This window comes from Lagenorhynchus albirostris, chromosome 4 (genome assembly GCF_949774975.1).
Source record: "Lagenorhynchus albirostris chromosome 4, mLagAlb1.1, whole genome shotgun sequence".
NCBI classification, from domain to species: domain Eukaryota; kingdom Metazoa; phylum Chordata; class Mammalia; order Artiodactyla; family Delphinidae; genus Lagenorhynchus; species Lagenorhynchus albirostris.
Window position 1 is genome coordinate 27247848 of NC_083098.1, and position 20834 is coordinate 27268681.

Sequence of the window (20834 nt, forward strand, 5' to 3'; positions counted from 1 at the left end):
AATTACATTTATTCTTGTTAAGACTCTGTGTTGGTTTCATTTTTTTCCCTGAGACGCTTAGGTTCTGACAGCTGCTACCTGAATAATATCAGCAGTGCATCCATAACTGTAACCCAGGTTTTCTTTCCTTTGAAGACATTAAGCATTTACCAAATCCATGCCGTTTGGGGGTATGGTTTTAGTAATATAAAACTTCTCATTCTCTCGTATATAAGTACATTTTAGGTTACCAGTCTCCTTCTATTAGATAACTGGTGTTATATATATGATCATTACTCAGAATATTGCTGTGGAGGATAATTCAGTATAATGCTTTGGTTTTAAGATGCAAATGCCACAGCAAGTTTCTAGTCCTTAGATGTTAAAATTAAGTCTGCTTTTTGTACTCTGATTTCTGTGACATAAGCAGTGAGCACAATGAGTTTTCTTTTCATGAATTTTAGATTTTATGTATGTTAGTTTGTGAGAGGAGGGGAACATTTTACCCAGTGATTTGATACTGTTATGAAACAAATGTTTTCATGAAACAGTACTAACTCTTACTATGTATTCCCTTCCTCCCTCTTGTTTCTAAAATTTGGGTCACAGCCTACTGAATTACATTTGACACAATTTGAAAAAATTTGCCCTAGGGTATGTACCTTGGAGTGGATATGCTAGGTCTTTAGGTTTTGTGCAACTTTGTGATAAATTGATTGCTGAAGTGGCAGTACCAAATTACTCTCCCATTAACAGTAGAAAAGATTTCTAATTGAACCACAGTCTCACCTATACTTAAAATTACCAGGACTTCTTTATGTTTGCCTGTTAAGAGGGTGTAAAGGATTTCCCTGATTAGTAGTGAGGTTGAGCAACTTTTCATATGTTTATTAGCCACTTGTGTTTCCTTTCTGAGGAATGATTGTTTCTGTTTCTCATTTTTTTTTTTTTTTTTTTTTTTTTTTTTGCGGTACGCGGGCCTCTCACTGTTGTGGCCTCTTGCGTTGCAGAGCACAGGCTCTGGACGCGCAGGCTCAGCGGCCATGGCTCACGGGCCCAGCCGCTCCGCGGAATGTGGGATCTTCCCGGACCGGGCACGAACCCGAGTCCCCTGCATCGGCAGGCGGACTCTCAACCACTGCGCCACCAGGGAAGCCCTGTTTCTCATTTTTTAATGGGTTGTCTATACAGGATCTTGATATGTTTAGATACTAATTCTTTATTTAATGCATGTTAAAAATATCTTTTTCTAGTTTTTGGCCTGCTTTGGCACTTTTACTATATCTTTTGATAAATGAAAGTTGTGAATTTTTATATTGTTGAATTTATCAATCTTATTTTATAGTAAGTACTTAGTGTCTTGTTCAAAAAATGCTTCCTGACCCCAGGATTATAAAACCATTCTCCTCTGCTTTTCTTCTAAACATTTCATATTTTTTCCATTAAAGCTTATAACAGGGACTTCCCTGATGGTCCAGTGGCTAAGACTCTGCGCTTCCACTGCAGGGGGTGCGGGTTCGATCCCTGGTTGGGGAACTAAGATCCCGCGTGCCGTGCAACACAGCCAAAAAAAAAAAAAAAAAAGACTTATAAACACATTGATTTTTTTTTTCATATGTTGTGTGAGGTAGGAATGCAGTTTCATTTTATTCCATTGCCTTCCTGACCTAGCACCATTCTGTCTCCTACCTCACTGGTCTATGTAGCCATCTCTGCTGTATATAAAGGTTCCATATATATGGGTCTATTTGTGATCTTCGTTTTTTATGTTTTATTGGTTAACTTCTCTATCCCCGGACCAATTCCATACATTAACTACTACAGTTTATTAATAAGCCTTAAAATAGAAGGGCAGATGCCCCACCCCTGTTATCTTGGCTATTCTTGGGTCGATGCTCTTACATATAAATTTTAGAATCAGCTCGTCAGGTTGTTTGAAAAGCCCTATTGGAGTTTTTGTTTGTTTGTTTTTTTGCGGTACGCGGGCCTCTCACTGCTGTGGCCTCTCCTGTTGTGGAACACAGGCTCTGGACGCGCAGGCTCAGTGGCCATGGCTCATGGGCCCAGCCGCTCAGCGGCATGTGGGATCCTCCCGGACCGGGGCACGAACCTGTGTCCCCTGCATCGGCAGGCGGACTCTCAACCACTGCGCCACCAGGGAAGCCCCTGGAGGTTTTTGATTGGAAGTGAATTCAATTTTCAGTTTATTGACATTTTTATGGTTTTGAGTCTTCTTATCTATGAATATTGTCTACTCTCACTTATTTAGTTCTGCATTTATCTTTTGATTAAGTATAGTTTTCTCATAAAAGTAAATCTTTTGTTGACCTTATTAACATCTTATATTTTATTGCTATTATAAATGACATCTTTTTAAAAGTTAGTTTAATTGCTGCCAGTGTGTAAAAAGGCAGTTGATTTTTGCATATTGAGCCTATATCCAAAAGTCTTGTTAAGTCTTCTTATTCTGTAGATGTTAATAAGTTCTCTGTAGCCAGTCATCTTCAAAAGAAGGATTTGTTTGCTTTCTAGTCTTTATACCACACATTTCTCTTCCTTCTCACTGTGCTGATGAGTACCTCTAGACTTTCTTGTATCATTCCTGGTTTTAAAGGGAATTCTTATAAAATTTCACATTTGGATTTAATGTTTCTAAAGGTGTTTTGTAGGCACCCTTTATTAGGTTAAAAAGCTCCTTTTTACCCCTAGTTTGTTAAGAGTTCTTAATCATGAATATGTATTGGATTTCATCAAATGCTTTTTCTATACCTATTGAGACAATCATAATTTTTTGCTTTTAACCTGTTAATATAGTGAATTAGATTAATGGCTTTTCTAATGTTAAAATCCCCTTGCTTTTAGAAGATAAATTTTAAGTGGTTATGATGTATCATCAGCTTTTCTACATCATAAGCTTTATAGAATTTTTACAGCTTTGTTCATGAGAAAGATTGGGTTATGATTTTCCTTTCTTATACTGGCCCTGTCTGGTTTTCACATCCAAGTTTTGCTGCCTGAATAGGAGTTATTGCATTTTATTTATATATCACAGAAAGAGATTATATACTATACCTTCAAACATTAGTTCTGGACTGTTCTTTGTGGGAGGACAATTATAGAACTGTTTAGGCTTCCCGTTGTTTCTGGAAAAAAATTTTTTTTAACTATAGCATTTAGGAATTAAGCAGAATAGACAAAATTTAAAAATATATAGTTAGGGGATTTCCCTGGTGGCACAGTGGTTAAGAATCCGCCTGCCAATGCAGGGGACATGGGTTCGATCCCTAGTCCGGGAAGATCCCACATGCCGCAGAGCAGCTAAGCTCGTGCGCCACAACTACTGAGCTTGAGCTCTAGAGCCCATGCGCCACAACTATTGAGCCCACGCACCACAACTACTGAAGCCCACGCACTCTAAGGCCCGCATGCTGTAACTACTGAGATTGTGTGCTGGAACTACTGAAGCCTGTGTGCCTAGAGCCCATGCTCCGCAACAAGAGAAGCCACCACAAGGAGAAGCCCACCTACTACAATGAAGAGTAGCCCCTGCTCATTGAAACTAGAGAAAGCCCATGCACAGCAACAAAGACCCAACACAGCCAAAAAAATGTATAGGTAGGGACTTCCCTGGTGGTCCATTGATTATGGCTCCATGCTTCCACTGTGGGACGCAGGTTCGATCCCTGGTCGGGGAACTAAGATCCCACGTGCCACATGGCACGGCCAAAAAATAAAAAATAAAAATAAAATGTATAAGCATATATTAGTTTATATCTTAATCTCTTTTGAATCTGTCATTATGACTCCTTTTCCCTTTCTAATGTTACTAGTATCTCTATTTTTTCCTTGAACAGTCTTGCTGGAAGTTTGCCTATTTTTAACTAGTCTTTTTAAGAACTGACTCTTGGTTTTGTTGATTATCTGTATGTTTGTTTTCTATTTCATTAATTTATACTCTATTTTTACTTCATTTCTCCCATTTCCTTTGGTTTACTCTGTTCTTATTCTAACATGAGTCTTAGCTCATTAATTTCTAGCCTTTCTTCTTTTTTAATACTGCATTTAAAACTATATAATTCCGTTCATGTTCTGCATTCACTGAATCCCTGTTTTTGTTGGGGTATAATTGACATGCAACATTATATTAGTTTTAGTTGTCCAACATAACTATTCAATATTTGTATATACAATAAATGAAATGACTACCACAATAAGTCTATTTAACATCTATCGCCCCATGAATCCGTTTTCATATTTAACATTTTCATCATCATCCAGTTTAAGGTTTTTAAATTTCTGTTTGGATTTTTTCTTCACCCAAGTTATTTTGAAGTATTTTAAAACTTCCAAATATGAGGATTTTTTTTTTCATTTTATTTATTTGCATTGTAGTCAGAGAATGTATGAGACAGTCTCTGAACTTGGTTAAGATTTGTTTCATGCCCTCTGGTACATGATCAGTTTTTATAATGGTTCTCTGTGTGCTTGAAGAGAATGTGTATGCTGTATTAGTGAGTGGCTGTGTAGTGTTTATCTCCATGAGGTCAATCTTATTTTATTATGTTATTCAGTTTGTCTACATTTCTGTTGATTTTGGCTACTTGTTCAGTTACTGAAAGAGACGTTGAAATTCTGCCACTGATAATTTGTCAATTTCTTTGTGTACTTCTGTCAGTTTTTGCTTTATGTTTAGATAGTTTCTATTCCAAAAAATCTTTTTTGTCTTAAAGTTACTTTGTCTGATGTTAACAGGTATCCTATCTTTCCTTTGTTTAGTATTTGCCTGGCTTACCTTTCACTATCTTTCACTTTCATCTTTTCTGTGTCCTTATGAGGTGTATAACTTTTTTTCTTAAGTTTAGTGTTTTCTTTAATTCTAATCTGATGATACATCACTTATACAAGGTATGCTATTTATATTTTTGTGATTATTGATATATTCATTTATAATTTTGGGGACTTTTTGTTCTGTCTCACTTTTTCTAGTTTCCTCTTTTCATTGATTACACTTTTAAAATAAACTTTTATTTTGGAATAATTTTAAATTTACAGAAAAGTTGCAAAGACAAGACAGAGATTTGCTATTACCCTTTATCCAGCTTCCACTAATATTAACATCTTTTGTAATCCTGGTGCATTTGTCAAAAGTAAGAAATAACATTGGTACAATACTATTAACTGCAGACTATTCAGATTTCCTCAGTTTTTCCACTAATGTCCTTTTTCTGTTCCAGGATCCAATCCAGGAATCCAGATTGCATTTAGTCTCTTTTTAAAAATATAAACTTTCATTTAATACTTTGAAAAAGCTATAAGAAGTTTGAGAAGGTCCTTCTAATTATTTAATAAATAATTTTAAAGTTTTTCAATCATTTCTGGGATACAAACAAATTTAATAAATGTAATAGACAAATCTATTTTATACCACCCACATTGAACAAAAGTTAATACATTACAGGTCCGTGATTCCATATTTGCAATTATTAAAAAATGTATATATATGTACATAAAGCCTTGAAAACCAAAAGTTTTTTCATAGCTTATCTAGTGATAAAACTTTATTTATAATCTTTGACTATTTGTAGTTTTAATGTGACTATCTTACTGTTTATGGAGTACACTGCAGCTGTATCAATGTTGGGTTACATGTGCTACTCCAAATCTCACTGATAGTTGATTACATTATTTTGTTGCTGTTTTTCTTATTCCATTTTTTTTCCCCTCACTACTAGTTTGGAAGTTATAGTTTCTATTTCTAGTCTTATTGTGATTATATAAAGCCCTATTTTAATCTTAAAAATTAGATATCAATTTTTGGATAGAATTTTTTTTTTTTTTGGTAATTCTTTTATAGATTTCACTGTAGTGCATCAATTTATTTGTTCCTTACTCCTCTTGCATCTCAGATCTTCTGACTGGGATCATTTCCTTCTTTCTAAAGTATGGCCCTTGAAAGTTCATTTAGTGTCAGTGTATCAGTGGCAACTTTTCTCAGATATACTTAACGAAAAATATCTTTATTTTGCCCTCATTCTTGAAAGATAGTTTTGCTGGATATAATCCTTTGTTGACAGGAATTTTCTCCAAACATTTTGAAGATTTTGTTCCACCTAATTCTGGCTTCAATTGTTACTGTTAAGCCTCTACTGTTAATCCAGTTGTCATTCCATTATAGGTGACCTATCTCCAACTGCATTTTTTTGGAAGTTTTAAATTTTATTTATGTTTTTATACAGCAGGTTCTTATTAGTTATCCATTTTATACATATTAGTGTATATATGTCAATCCCATTATCCCAATTCATCATACAACCACCCCCCACCAGCCACTTTCCCCTCTTGGTGTCCATACGTTGTTCTCTATGTCTCTGTCTCTATTTCTGCTCTGCAAACTGGTTCATCTGTACCATTTTTCTAGGTTCCACATATATGCGTTACTATACAATATTTGTTTTTCTCTTTCTGACTTACCTCACTCTGTATGACAGTCTCTACATCCATCTACGTCTCTACAAATGACCCAGTTTCGTTCCTTTTTATGGCTGAGTAATATTCCACTGTATATATGTATCACATCTTCTTTATCCATTCATCTATCGATGGGCAGTTAGGTTACTTCCATGTCCCAGCTATTGTAAACAGTGCTGCAGTGAACATTGGGGTGCATGTGTCTTTTTGAATTATGGTTTTCTCAGGATATATGCCCAGTAGTGGGATTGCTGGGTCATATGGTAATTCTATTTTTAGTTTTTTAAGGAACCTCCACACTGTTCTCCATAGTGGCTGTATCAATTTACATTCCCACCAACAGTGCAAGAGGGTTCCCTTTTCTCTGCATCCTCTCCAGCATTTGTTGTTTGTAGATTTTCTGATGATGCCCATTCAAACTGGTGTGAGGTGCTACCTCATTGTAGTTTTGACTTGCATTTCTCTAATAATTAGTGATGTTGAGCAGCTTTTCATATGCCTCTTGCCCATCTGTATGTCTGCTTCGGAGAAATGTCTGCTTAGGTCTTCTGCCCATTTTTTGATTGGGTTGTTTGTTTTTTTAATATTAAGCTGCATGAGCTGTTTATATATTTTGGAGATTAATCCTTTGTCCATTGATTGATTTGCAGATATTTTCTCCCATTCTGTGGGTTGTCTTTTCATCTTGTTTATGGTTTCCTTTGCTGTGCAAAAGCTTTTAAGTTTCATTAGGTCCCATTTGTTTATTTTTGTTTTTATTTCCATTACTCTAGGAGGTGGGAACAAAGGAGATCTTGCTGTGATTTATGTCAAAGAGTGTTCTTCCTATGTTTTCCTCTAAGAGTTTTATACTGTCCGGTCTTACATTATGTCTTTAATCCATTTTGAGTTTATTTTAGTGTATGGTGTTAGGGAGTGTTCTAATTTCATTCTTTTACATGTAGCTGTCCAGTTTTCCCAGCACCACTTATTGAAGAGACGTCTTTTCTCCATTGTATATCCTTGCCTCCTTTGTCATAGATTAGTTGACCATAGGTGCATGGGTTTATCTCTGGGCTTTCTATCCTGTTCCATTCATCTATATTTCTGTTTTTGTGCCAGTACCATACTGTCTTGATTACTGTAGCTTTGTAGTATAGTCTGAAGTCAGGGAGCCTGAGTCTTCCAGCTCCGCTTTTTTTCCCTCAAGACTGCTTTGGCTGTTCAGGATCTTTTGTGTCTCCATACAAACTTTAAGATTTGTTTTTTTCTAGTTCTGTAAAACTGCCATTGGTAATTTGATAGGGATTGCATTGAATCTGTAGATTGCTTTGGGTAGTACAGTCATTTTCACAATATTGATTCTTCTAATCCAAGAACATGGTATATCTCTCCATCTGTTTGTATCATCTTTAGTTTCTTTCATCAGTGTCTTATATCTGCATACAGGTCTTTTGTCTCCCTAAGTAGGTTTATTCCTAGGTATTTTATTCTTTTTTTTGCAGTGGTGAATGGGAGTGTTTCCTTAATTTCTCTTTCAGATTTTTCATCATTAGTGTATAGGAATGCAAGAGATTTCTGTGCATTTATTTTGTGTTCTGCACCTTTACCACATTCATTGATTAGCTCTAGTAGTTTTCTGGTGGCATCTTTAGGATTCTCCATGTATAGTATCATGTCATCTGCAAACAGTGACAGTTTTACTTCTTCCTTTCCAATTTTTATTCCTTTTATTTCTTTTTCTTTTCTGATTGCCATGGCTAGGACTTCCAAAACTATGCTGAATAATAGTGGCGAGAGTGGACATCCTTGTCTTGTTCCTGATCTTAGAGGAAATGCTTTCAGTTTATCACCATTGAGAATGATGTTTGCTGTGTGTTTGTTGTATATGGCCTTTATTATGTTGAGGTAGGCTCCCTTTATGCCCACTTTCTGGAGAGTTTTTATCATAAATGGGTGTTGAATTTTGTCAGAAGTTTTTCTGCATCTATTGAGATGATCATATGGTTTCTATTCTTCAGTTTGTTAATATGGTGTATCACATTGATTGGTTTGTATATATTAAAGAATCCTTCCATCCCTGGGATAAATTCCACTTGATCATGGTGTATGATCCTTTCAATATATTGTTGGATTCTGTTTGCTAGTATTTTGTTGAGGATTTTTACATCTAAATTCATCAAAGATATTGGTCTATAATTTTCTTTTTTTGTAGTATCTTTGTCTGGTTTTCGTATCAGGGTGATGGTGGCCTCATAGAATGAGTTTGGGAGTGTTCCTTCCTCTGCAGTTTTTTGGAAGAGTTTCAGAAGGATGGGTGTTAGCTCTTCTCTAAATGTTTGATAGAATTCACCTGTGAAGCCATCTGGTCCTGGACTTTTGTTTGTTGGAAGATTTTTAATCACAGTTTCAATTTCATTACTTGTGATTGGTCTGTTCATATTTTCTATTTCTTCCTGGTTCAATCTTGGAAGGTTATACCTTTCTAAGAATTTGTCCATTTCTTCCAGGTTGTCCATTTTATTGGCATAGAGTTGCTTGTAGTAGTCTCTTAGAATGCTTTGTATTTCTGTGGTGTCTGTTCTAACTTCTCCTTTTGCATTTCTAATTTTATTGATTTGAGTCCTCTCCCTCTTTTTCTTGATGAGTCTGGGTAATCGTTTATCAATTTTGTTTATCTTCTCAAAGAACCAGCTTTTAGTCTTATTGATCTTTGCTATTGTTTTCTTTGTTTCTATTTCATTTATTTCTGCTCTGATCTTTATGATTTCTCTCCTACTAACTTTGGGTTTTGTTTGTTCTTCTTTCTCTAGTTTCTTTAGGTGTAAGTTTAGATTGTTTATTTGAAATTTTTCTTCTTTCTTGAGGTAGGCTTGTATTGCTATAAACTTCCCTCTTAGAACTGCTTTTGCTGCATCCCATAGGTTTTCGATCAACGTATTTTCATTGTCATTTGTCTCTAGGTATTTTTTGATTTCCTCTTTGATTTCTTCAGTGATCTCTTGGTCATTTAGTAATGTGTTGTTTAGCCTCCATGTGTTTGCATTATTTACAGACTTTTTTTCCTGTAATTGATATCTAGTCTCATAGCGTGTGGTCGGAAAAGATATTTGATATGATTTCAATTTTCTTAAATTTACCAGTGCTTGATTTGTGACCGAGGATATGATCTAACCTTTGAAATATTCCATGAGGACTTGAGAAGAAAGTGTAATCTGCTGTTTTTGGATGGAATGTCAAATATCAATTAAATCTATCTGGTCTATTGTGTCATTTAAAGCTTGTGTTTCCTTATTAATTTTCTGTCAGGATGATCTGTCGATTGGTGTAAGTAAGGTGTTAGAGTCCCCCACTATTATTGAGTTACTGTCGATTTCTTCTTCTGTAGCTGTTAGCAGTTGCCTTATGTATCAAGGTGCTCCTATGTTGGGTGCATATATATTTATAATTGTTATATCGTCCTCTTGGATTGATCCCTTGATCATTATGTAGTGTCCTTCCTTGTCTCTTGTAACATTCTTTATTTTAAAGTCTTTTTCTGATATGAGTATTGCTACTCCAGCTTTCTTTTGATTTCCATTGGCATGGACTATCTTTTTCCATTCCCTCACTTTCAGTCTGTATGTATCCCTAGGTCTGAAGTCGGTTTCTTGTAGACAGCATATATACGGGTCTTGTTTTTGTATCCATTCAGCGAGCCTGTGTCTTTTGGTTGGAGCATTTAATCCATTCATGCTTAAGGTAATTATCGATATGTGTGTTCCTATTACCATGTTCTTAATTGTTATGGGTTTGTTTTTGTAGGTCCTTTTCTTCCCTTGTGTTTCCCATTTAGAGAAGTTCCTTTAGCATTTGTTGTAGAGCTGGTTTGGTGGTGCTGAATTCTCTTAGGTTTTGCTTATCTGTAAAGCTTTTGAGTTTTCTGTTGAATCTGAATGAGATCCTTTCTGGTAGAGTAATCTTGGTTGTAGGTTCTTCCCTTTCATCACTTTAAGTATATCATGCCACTCCCTTCTGGCTTGTAGAGTTTCTGCTGAGAAATCAGCTATTAACCTTATGGGAGTTCCCTTGTATGTTATTTGTCATTTTTCCCTTGTTGCTTTCAATAATTTTTCTTTGTCTTTAATTTTTGTCAATTTGATTACTATGTGTCTCGGTGTGTTTCTCCTTGGGTTTATCCTGCCTGGGACTCTCTGTGCTTCCTGGACTTGGGTGGCTATTTCCTTTCCCATGTTAGGGAAGTTTTCGAGTATAATCTCTGCAAATATTTTCTCGGGTCCTTTCTCTCTCTCTTCTCCTTCTGGGACCCCTATAATGTGAATGTTGTTGCATTTAATGTTGTCCCAGAGGTCTCTTAGGCTGTCTTCATTTTTTTCATTCTTTTTTCTTTATTCTGTTCTGTGGCAGTGAATTCCACCATTCTGTCTTCCAGGTCACTTATCCATTCTTCTGCTTCAGTTATTCTCCTATTGATTCCCTCTAGTGTATTTTTCATTTCAGTTATTGTATTGTTCATCTCTGTTTGTTTGTTCTTTAATTCTTCTAGGCCTTTGTTAAACATTTCTTGCATCTTCTTGATCTTTGCCTCCATTCTTTTTACAAGGTCCTGTATCATCTTCACTATCATTATTCTGAATTCTTTTTCTGGAAGGTTGCCTATCTCCACTTCATTTAGTTGTTTTTCTGGGGTTTTATCTTGTTCCTCATCTGTTACATAGCCCTCTGCCTTTTCATCTTGAGTGTCTTTCTGTGATTGCGGTTTTTGTTCCACAGGCTGCAGGATTGTAGTTCTTGCTTCTGTGTCTGCCCTCTGGTGGATGAGGCTATCTAAGAGGCTTGCGCAAATTTCCTGATGGGAGGTACTGGTGGTGGGTGGAGCTGGGTGTTGCTCTGGTGGGCAGAGCTCATTAAAACTTCAATCTGCTTGGCTGTTGATGGGTTGGACTGGGTCCCCTCCCTGAGGTGACCCAACACTGGAGCCTACCTGGCTCTTTGGTGGGGCTAATGGAGGGCTCTCGGAGGGCTCACACCAAGGAGTACATCCCAGAACTTCTGCCACCAGTGTCCTTGTCCTCACGGTGAGCCAGCTGCCCCCCGCCTCTGCAGGAGACCCTCCAACACTAGCAGGTAGGTCTGGTTCAGTCTCCTATGGGGTCACTGCTCCTTCCCCCGGGTCTTGATGCACAGAGTACTTTGTGTGTGCCCTCCAAGAGTGGCGTCTCCATTTCCCCAAGCCCTGTCGAAGTCCTGCAGTCAAATCCCACTAGCCTTCAAAGATTGATTCTCTAGGAATTCCTCCTCCCATTGCCAGACCCCCAGGTTGGGAAGCCTGATGTGAAGCTCAGAACCTTCACTCCATTGGGTCGACTTCTGTGGTATAAGTGTTCTCAGGTTTGTGAGTCACCCACGCAGAGGTTATGGGATTTGATTCTGTTGTGATTGTGCCCCTCCTACCGTCTCATTGTGGCTTCTCCTTTGTCTTTGAAATGGGGTAACTTTTTTGCTGAGTTCCAGTGTCTTCCTGTTGATGATTGTTCAGCAGTTAGTTGTGATTCCAGTGCTCTCGCAAGAGGGAGTCTAACTGCATTTTTTAAGACCCTCCCTGTCTTTGATGTTTTGTAGTTTCCCTACCAAGTTGTTTTTTGTTTTTAGTCCAGCTTCATTTACAGGGTGCCTCAATCTGTTGATTTGTGTCTTTGATCAGTTCTGAAAAGTTCTCAGCCGTAAACTTCTGCTTTTGCCCTTCCTCTACTCTCCTGTAACTTTTAAGTATGTTAGACCTTCTGATTCTGTTCTATTCTTTGTAACTCTCTTTCATGTTTGTCTCTTTGTCTCAGCCTTTATTACATTATGGCCAATTTCTTCAGATACATCTTCCAGTTCATTAATTCTCCACAGCTTTCAAAGGTATCTAATTGACTATTTAATACATTTGCATAGTCACCCTACTGGTCTCAGGTTTGATTTGACAATCAGCTCATAGAACACTACAGGTTTAACCCAACTTCTACTTAATTTAGCTTTGTAAAGAGTATGGGACCAGAAGCACAGTGTAGCCCAGGCATGTTCATGAAAAGGTCTTACAACAAGCCCAAGTGCACTGCCACACCCACCTCCACAGGGGCACAGTTAGTTGTCAGTGGGAGTGAGCCGCTTCAGCACAGAGAAGGCTCTCAGCACATAGAACCTGATCAGTTTTTCATTCAGTCCTGGTAACCCAATGCCTCAGGGTCTGTATGTCAGGCTCATTCTTCTCAGTCTAGATGTAGTCCTTAAATTAGGGGATTTATAATACATAAACTTGATGGAGGAGTGCTAAATAAACATTTGCGCTCAGAGCATCATTGTTTCCTAAGGAGGCTTACACAAGGTGGTCACGTAGAGAGCCTTTTTTGATAGTTGTTGTTTTGGGACTTTTTTGCTTTGTTTCTGTTTGTTACTCCTTGTGAATTTTCCCTTACATTAAGTGACCTCAGTGATAAAAACTGTTTTATGTAGGATAGGCTCTCTGTTTTGTTCTTTCAGAGTATCTAGTCAGTGATACTCTCTGGAATTATATATATATATATATATATATATATATATATATATATATATATATATATATATATAAATCCAAACTTGAAACTGAATCCTAAATGTAAATAATATTTTCTGAATATGGTTTCATATATGCAACCCTACACGTAATTTATTTGTTACTTGGTTTTTCTTCCAGAAATACACAGGGACCCACTTTCATTCTTTTTGTTCCTGATCTGTGCTGCACTATTCAGGAATTTGAGACTGGACATAGGAAGGGAGATCTTTCAGAAGATGTAGTTGTTACGCAATTTAAAAAATAGTATTTAGATAATTTGTATGCTACCATCCCCATTCTTCTCAAGTAGCCATTTAGATTGACTAAATTAAAAGAATTAAGTATAAATGTGGCATCATTTGTGAAAGTGATTTAATTTGGGGGCTTTGGAGAAAGCTTGATACTAGTGAAATGAGTAGGTGAAATGCTAAATTCTTTTTCTTTGGCAGAGTCTTGCTGTTCAGATGCAAACTGGGTGTATTACAATATACAGTTGTCAGACCATTCACCACCATCGTTGCTTTGTAAGTGCACAGAACTTATATTATTATTTATTTTTCAAAAATTCTCATGCTTTTACTTAGTGGGACAACTGAGTAGAAAAGCATGTAAAAAGCATTACTTGTTTATAACACATCTAGTCTGGTATAAAAACACAGTATATAGAAATCCTACTATATTATAATAAATAAGGTGACCATGTATAGACAAGGAATCACCACAGGATTATTCTAAATAATATTCTCTGGAGATTTCTGGAAAGCATTATCAAATACTCTTTTTCAAGTATTAATGTTCACACAGCTTTACAGAAACATCTAGTACATGAAGTTAAAGTATACCACTGTAGATTCATTACATGCTTTTATTTTCTAAATGAGTACTGTATTCTAAAGAAGAAAACATATTTTTCTTTTTAAAAGATTCTGTCAAGTCTTAGCACTTCAGGTAAAATGGGGTATCATTAAGCTACCTGGTAAAACTATTCCCTAAAAATTTAAGAACATCAAATAGTTTAAAGCAGGTAGAGTGTATATTTTATCTGCTAGCTATACAAGCATTTTGTCTGTTAACAGAGGAAGAATGGAAAGAAAGGTGAAAGAAGCATTCTTTATTCTGCTTCTGTGCTAGCAATTCTTTAGTGACTTTGCCTTGGAATTAAAACTAATTCACTTATTTATGAAGGCATGCTTTATTTCTCTGCTGTTTAGAAATTGGGTAATCAAGACAAGTTAATACTTAGATCTGGGTCATCATAAAAGTTGCCTCCAAGACAATTTGGGAGAAAAAATTATAGTTGTAGTTATAGACCTGCATTATATGTTTTTAACAATCTTTTAAAAATTAGGCAGCATCATTTTTTTGAATCTAATAATTACCCTTTCTAGTTCAATGTTATGTCTTTTGGATTTCCTTCAAATTGGAGGAATAGTAATATGGTAACATTTCTAGAAAAATGTTTTTCTTTTAATTTTTGAACAACCTCTATGGCCAAAATCAAGTGACTATCTACAGGATCTTTGAAATAAACTGACTTCTAAATTTAAGTATTGCTGTCATTGCTGTATTTTAAAATGTATTTTTGATTTAGTTATTCATAAAGTTGTCTCATTTTTACCATTTTTTAGAATCTGTGAGCTGCTTGGTATATATGATGAAGGGAACTTTAGCTTTTCAAATGCTTGGACTTACTTGGTTATAATAAATAATATGTCACAGTTGGTAAGTAAATACTCATCTTAACTGTACTAAATTTAGATCTATAGTGATAAATTTTTTTAGGGAAAGTCTCTTCTGGAATAAAGCTTAATTGTAACTTTAATATTGAACTTCATCTGTAGGAAGAACTTGAAACTTTAACATGTATCTTTATACATATATAAAGATATAATATCTTTGTTGATTATCTGGTGACTTATACACTGACTCGTTGATTATGTTTTTTCATTTGATTCTGGTATTCATTGCATAGTTATATGGATATGTCATAAATAAAAACACAATGCTCTCCTTTTAAATAAAAAGCACATATCCTAGGCATATTGAGTAAGAAAAATGTTTCATTGGTATATGACAGTACAGGGTTTGAATTAAAATGGGAGAATAAAATTCTCTCATATATTTGGAATTGAAAATTGAGAATGCCAAGTTTTTAAAAATGATGTTATAGAAACTGAAATGCTCCAAAGATATAACTACTGGATCCTTTCAACTTAAGAATGTGGGGCTTCCCTGGTGGCGCAGTGGTTGAGAGTCTGCCTGCCGATGCAGGGGACACAGGTTCATGCCCCAGTCCGGGAAGATCCCACATGCCGCGGAGCAGCTGGGCCCGTGAGCCATGGCCGCTGAGCCTGCCTGTCCGTAGCCTGTGCTCCGCAACAGGAGGGGCCCCAACAGTGAGAGGCCCGTGTACCGAAAAAAAAAACAAAACAGGAATGTGCATTTTATTGAAAATCTTTCATTAATGCTTTCAGCAAAATAATAGTTTAGGTGCAATGGCATGCATGTGTGGTATTAGAAATTTATAATAAAAATCAAATGCTTGTGTATTCAAAGCTTTTCAATATGTTCATATTCTCTGGAACCAGTAATTCCACTTCTGGGAATGCCTCAAGAAATGGCCAGAAGTACTTTTGCTTTCAGTGTGTTTGTATATAAAGCCTATTGTTTGTTAATTGCAAAAGCCTGGAAACAGTCCAACTAGTTAAATATACTATGTACCTTCCATTGGCCAAAACACTAGGCTGTTATTTAATGAAATATATGGAAAAGGGCACTTTAAGTGGAAAAAAGAATCAGGCAACAAAGTTTCATATTTAGTTGGTTATACCTGCTAAAACCCACCTTATGTGTAGAAAGAAATGGTTGGATGATGGGACCATGCTTTCATATTCTAAAATAATTTAAATGAGCATTTTATAATAGGAAAAAGTAAACTTTTAGGGAAATGTTCATTGTTATGCAACACTACGCTAATTACAACTGATTTCTAAAAATAGTTAATGTCTTGAGCATTTATCTTTAAAAAGTAAATTCAGCTGGATTAACATACTGCCCTCAAGAAAAATGGTTTCCCTGATTCCTTACTTTCTGATTTCATGGTCAGTTTTATTGAAGTAGTACTTATTTAATGTGTTCACTTATAAATAATATGCATACAATTAGTAGTTAGTAAGCTCAGCCCTTATACAATGAACGGTAATTTGTGTATAAAAGCCATTAACAAGCAGATAGATGTTTTTATTTTGGTTGAATGAGAGCCTTTTCTTCCACTCATGGCAGTCACTTGTTCATTGTGTTCTTTGTGGGCTTCTGTAAGTGAACACTTAAAACCATTTTCAGGGAAGATGTTATACATCTCTTCTGAGAAATTTCATACTGTATATATTCATCCACAGTAAAATATAAAAGCTTGTTGTCAATCTAAAAATAGCAAAATAAAGCGTAGAAAATTTTGCCTGAAACATTACTCTGTACCAGGTCTCTGGTCTCTAACTTTAATATCAATATCTCTAATACCATATTTAGTTATTCTTATTTAAGAACTTTGTTTGTTTCTAGTTTGCCATGTATTGTCTCCTCCTGTTTTATAAAGTACTGAAGGAAGAACTGAGTCCAATCCAACCTGTTGGCAAATTTCTTTGTGTAAAGCTGGTGGTTTTTGTTTCTTTTTGGTAAGTGTTGCTTTCTCTTAAATGTTCTCATTTTCTAAAGGGCAATAAAACTGCTGATTTGGAAGGATTTTTAAAAGTCTTAATATGGAAGATGAATTAAAATGTCTACTTAGCTTTCAAAAAGTTCATTCTTTTAGCCCTTCTTGGTTTTTCATAAAGAAATAATTAGATGGTCACTGTAACATTTATAAAAAGAAAACAGTTTGAGATACTAAATGTCTCAACACTAAGGGAATCATTAAAAAAAATCATGGTCTCTTTATATAAGAGAATACAGTTTGGAAGATAAACATCATGTAGAATATTTAATGTGAGGAAATGTTCATTAGTAAAAATACAAAACTCTACATGGTCCCAGTTTAGTAAAGGCTGGGTGATAGGGGCCTAGAAACAAATACACCAAATTTAACAATATACAAATAATACAAAAAGGGGGGAAAGAAAAATCCCTGAAATCCTACCACCCAGCATGAATGATTGACATTGTGGTCCTCATCATTTTATATAACTCCACAGAAATACAAATACATACTATAAAAACTTGTAGAACTCAATGATACATTTAGTATATTGCAGTCACAGTTCTTTGTAAGTACAGTGAGGATGTAATTTTGTTTGGGTTTTTTGATTTCACCTCATATAATATTGATATGTGGATAGAACTTTGTAACCAATCTCCTATTGACATTTAGGTTGTTCCTAATTTTTCTTTACCATTACAAGCAATATTGAAGTGAATATTCTTGTATATAGATCTATGAAAGCTTATCTAACTAGCTCATTTTAGCTATTTAAATTTCACCTAGGGGCAGATCCCTAGATTTGCTTGAAATGCTCAGTATGACTCCCCATCTTGGAGTCAGACCCCTTCTGAGTTTGTCTCTAGTTCCAGGACTTCAAACAAGACTGGTTTCAAAATGTTCTTTAAAATAATCTGAGTAATCAATTGATACATGCATAAATAACATTTAAGTATCTGTTCTTTATTTCATTTTAAATTCCAGTTGTACAAGGTGTTAGGCATTGTCTATGTGTAGGAAGAACTTAAAAGCTAATTACTGTGCACACTTTCAAAATAAAAAGACTATAAACCACGTACTGAAGTTCTAAGAATACATAATCAAAGTTCATGTGATGAAACTGTACTAGAAGTAAATTTGTAAAACAAGTATATTTAATATAGGTACACAGTGCCTTCACGAATACACTGTAAAGGCAGGGTGGCGGTGGTCCACAGGTTGTGCTGGGGGTTAACTTTTTAAATGGCATATTTTTAAAGCAACTGCTCATTTTATGCTTGATATAGATTTGGCGTTTACCTTTTCCTAACATATAGGCAAGCAGTAGTTATTGCTTTGTTGGTAAAAGTTGGCGTTATTTCTGAAAAGCATACGTGGGAATGGCAAACAGTAGAAGCTGTGGCCACAGGACTCCAGGTAAGTAATGCTCTCTCTGAATTCAACAGAACTTTACTATTTGTTAAGCATTTTTACATGTTATCTCCTCAGCCTGACCACATGCAGGCTATGGAGCTACTGCTATCCTCACTTCACATGTGAGGAAATGGGGGAATCTTAGAAAAATTGGTCACAGTTACTAATTTGTAGTAGAACCAGGAACAGAACGTAGATTTTGTTATTCCTACTCTATTTCACTTTATGCATTTCTCCTCTAAGTCCTTGGACAGTGGAAGAGAATGCATTGTACTTGGCAAAGAAGTACTTGATTGAGGTAGTGCAAAATAGAGTTAAACTTCTGGCGTTTTGTGTTTGTTTTTTTTTTTTGAAGAGGTCAAAAATTATTTTGGAAAATGAAAAAATGAATACAGTCTTGTGGGAAAAAAACAGCTGTTGGTACTTAAGTACTTTTGAAAAGAGAGAAAGATAGTGCTTTCCCTTTTTACCTGCAAAACTAGATTTAAACTCCAACATGGCTGACATTGTTGATATTGTTGTTGTAGGACTTTATTATCTGTATTGAGATGTTCCTTGCTGCTATTGCTCATCACTACACTTTCTCATATAAACCGTATGTCCAAGAAGCAGAAGAGGGCTCATGCTTTGACTCCTTTCTTGCCATGTGGGATGTTTCAGATATTAGGGATGATATTTCTGAACAAGTAAGGCATGTTGGTAAGTACCAGCCATTTAATTCATTCGAATAGGCTATTGTAGTTCTCCTATCAGGTCTTGTTTAAGAGGTGAAAAGACTTCGTGTAAAGCAGTACCACAGTAAGGCTCTCCAAATTGGGAGGAGGGAAGCGGGGAGCTTATTTTTAGCATGGCAAGTTTATAGTGGTAAAAATAACCAAACTTTTGGCTAACTCAGAAACCTTTATGTTACTTTAAAGGAAGGACAGTCATGGGACATTCTAGGAAAAAGTTTTTTCCTGAGGATCAAGATCAAAATGAACACACAAGCCTGTTATCATCGTCATCACAAGATGCAATTTCCGTTGCCTCTTCTGTGCCACCTTCACCCATGGGTCACTATCAAGGGTTTGGACACACTGTGACTCCCCAGACTACACCTACTACAGCTAATGTATCTGATGACATATGTAATGATACTACAGGAGAGAAAAAAGACCCTTCAGATAAGTCCGTGGCCTCCTGAACAGTGTGCAGAAGCTGTGCTACTACCACGTTATTTCATTACCTGGTATCCCATTGCTCAGGATTTTGTGCTTGGGACAAGCCGTTAATGATGGAAAATTTCAGCAAAATGGCGAAAACCAGGTACAACTACTGGATTCATACAACTAGGTTTTGTATATCACAGATAACCAGTCTAAATATCCTAGACTTAGACTTGACTTCTTAACACTATAGAGTATCACGTACTCAAATGGAGGAAATGACTACTAAACGTTCTTGACATTACAGTGCTCTATCAAGAGGAGGACGTTAAAAAAAAAAAAAGTGCTTTCTACCACCGCTGCATGAATATAATGCTCTGGAATTAGCAGAAAGTGAATTCAGAAATATGAATTAGTGGAACTTAATCATAATCATGTGCCATATCTGCTTACCTAACAATTATTTCTCTATTTCTCAACTGGATGTCTTTCAATAAATAAGAATTTATCATTTATTTTCTGCAACTTTTTATATCTCTCATTCTTTCAACATAGACCCTTAATGTTATCACAAAAAGTTCATGATTAGAGGCACAGCAGAAAATAATTAAGTCCAAAAAATTAAAGGGTTGCAAATCATATACCTACAATGAAAGAGGCCTATATCTTACATTCCTACTAGGAGAAATATCTGACCTAATCTATTAATCTTAAAACAACTACTGTCTAAAAATCATATTTGCACCAATGTGAACAGATTAATACGTTATCCAGGACTTTGAGATGAAAAGAATAAAGTGGATGGAAGAGTGGAAGAATAAATAAGAAACTTGTGATAGAAACAGAGTCTGCTTTTCCTCAGTGCTACTAAAGGTGTCAGCAAATGTAAATCTCAGCTGAGTCGTCTTAATTATTTATCAAACCACAGTCAGAAGGCTTATAGATGCTATTTGGGAGAAATTTATTACTTAGGATGGAGTTCCTCTAATTGTTAATCACAGCCCATTGGGTCTAACATTTTACACTGAAAATAAATACAGAAAGGGCCAGAGCGGTATGTTGCAAATAGCAAGGATAAGTATCATTTCTCAAAACCTATGCTTTATATATTTAAGCGCATATACATACACACACACACATACACAAACATACCTACTGGTTCACAGTCATTAGATACAAAGTTTTTATTCTGTCCATTTTTTTTTTTTTAAATTTTATTTATTTTTTTATTTATTTTTGACTGTGTTGGGTCTTCGTTTCTGTGCGAGGGCTTTCTCTAGTTGCGGCAAGTGGGGGCCACTCCTCATCGCGGTGCGTGGGCCTCTCACTATCGCGGCCTCTCTTGTTGCGGAGCACAGGCTCCAGACGCACAGGCTCAGTAATTGTGGCTCATGGGGCCAGCTGCTCAGCGGCATGTGGGATCTTCCCAGACCAGGGCTCGAACCCGTGTCCCCTGCATTGGCAGGCAGATTCTCAACCACTGCGCCACCAGGGAAGCCCTCTGTCGATTATTATAAACTAAACATTTCTATTGAAAATAAAGTTGGGTAGTATAAGAGGCAAGGAGAACAGGCAG

The 20834-nt window shown here is 36.0% G+C and overlaps 1 protein-coding gene across 1 annotated transcript in view; it reads left to right on the forward strand.

Moving 5' to 3' along the window:
• The window catches only part of TMEM184C (transmembrane protein 184C), a 31656-nt gene extending 11873 nt beyond the window's left edge, over window positions 1-19783 (forward strand). The window contains exons 5-10 of the mRNA XM_060147718.1: window positions 13456-13530; window positions 14635-14728; window positions 16568-16680; window positions 18017-18116; window positions 18641-18812; window positions 19031-19783. Of these exons, the coding sequence (XP_060003701.1) occupies window positions 13456-13530; window positions 14635-14728; window positions 16568-16680; window positions 18017-18116; window positions 18641-18812; window positions 19031-19296 (820 nt within the window). The 3' untranslated portion in view covers window positions 19297-19783. The remainder of the gene's footprint in view (window positions 1-13455; window positions 13531-14634; window positions 14729-16567; window positions 16681-18016; window positions 18117-18640; window positions 18813-19030) is intronic.
• Window positions 19784-20834: the final 1051 nt, after the last annotated feature.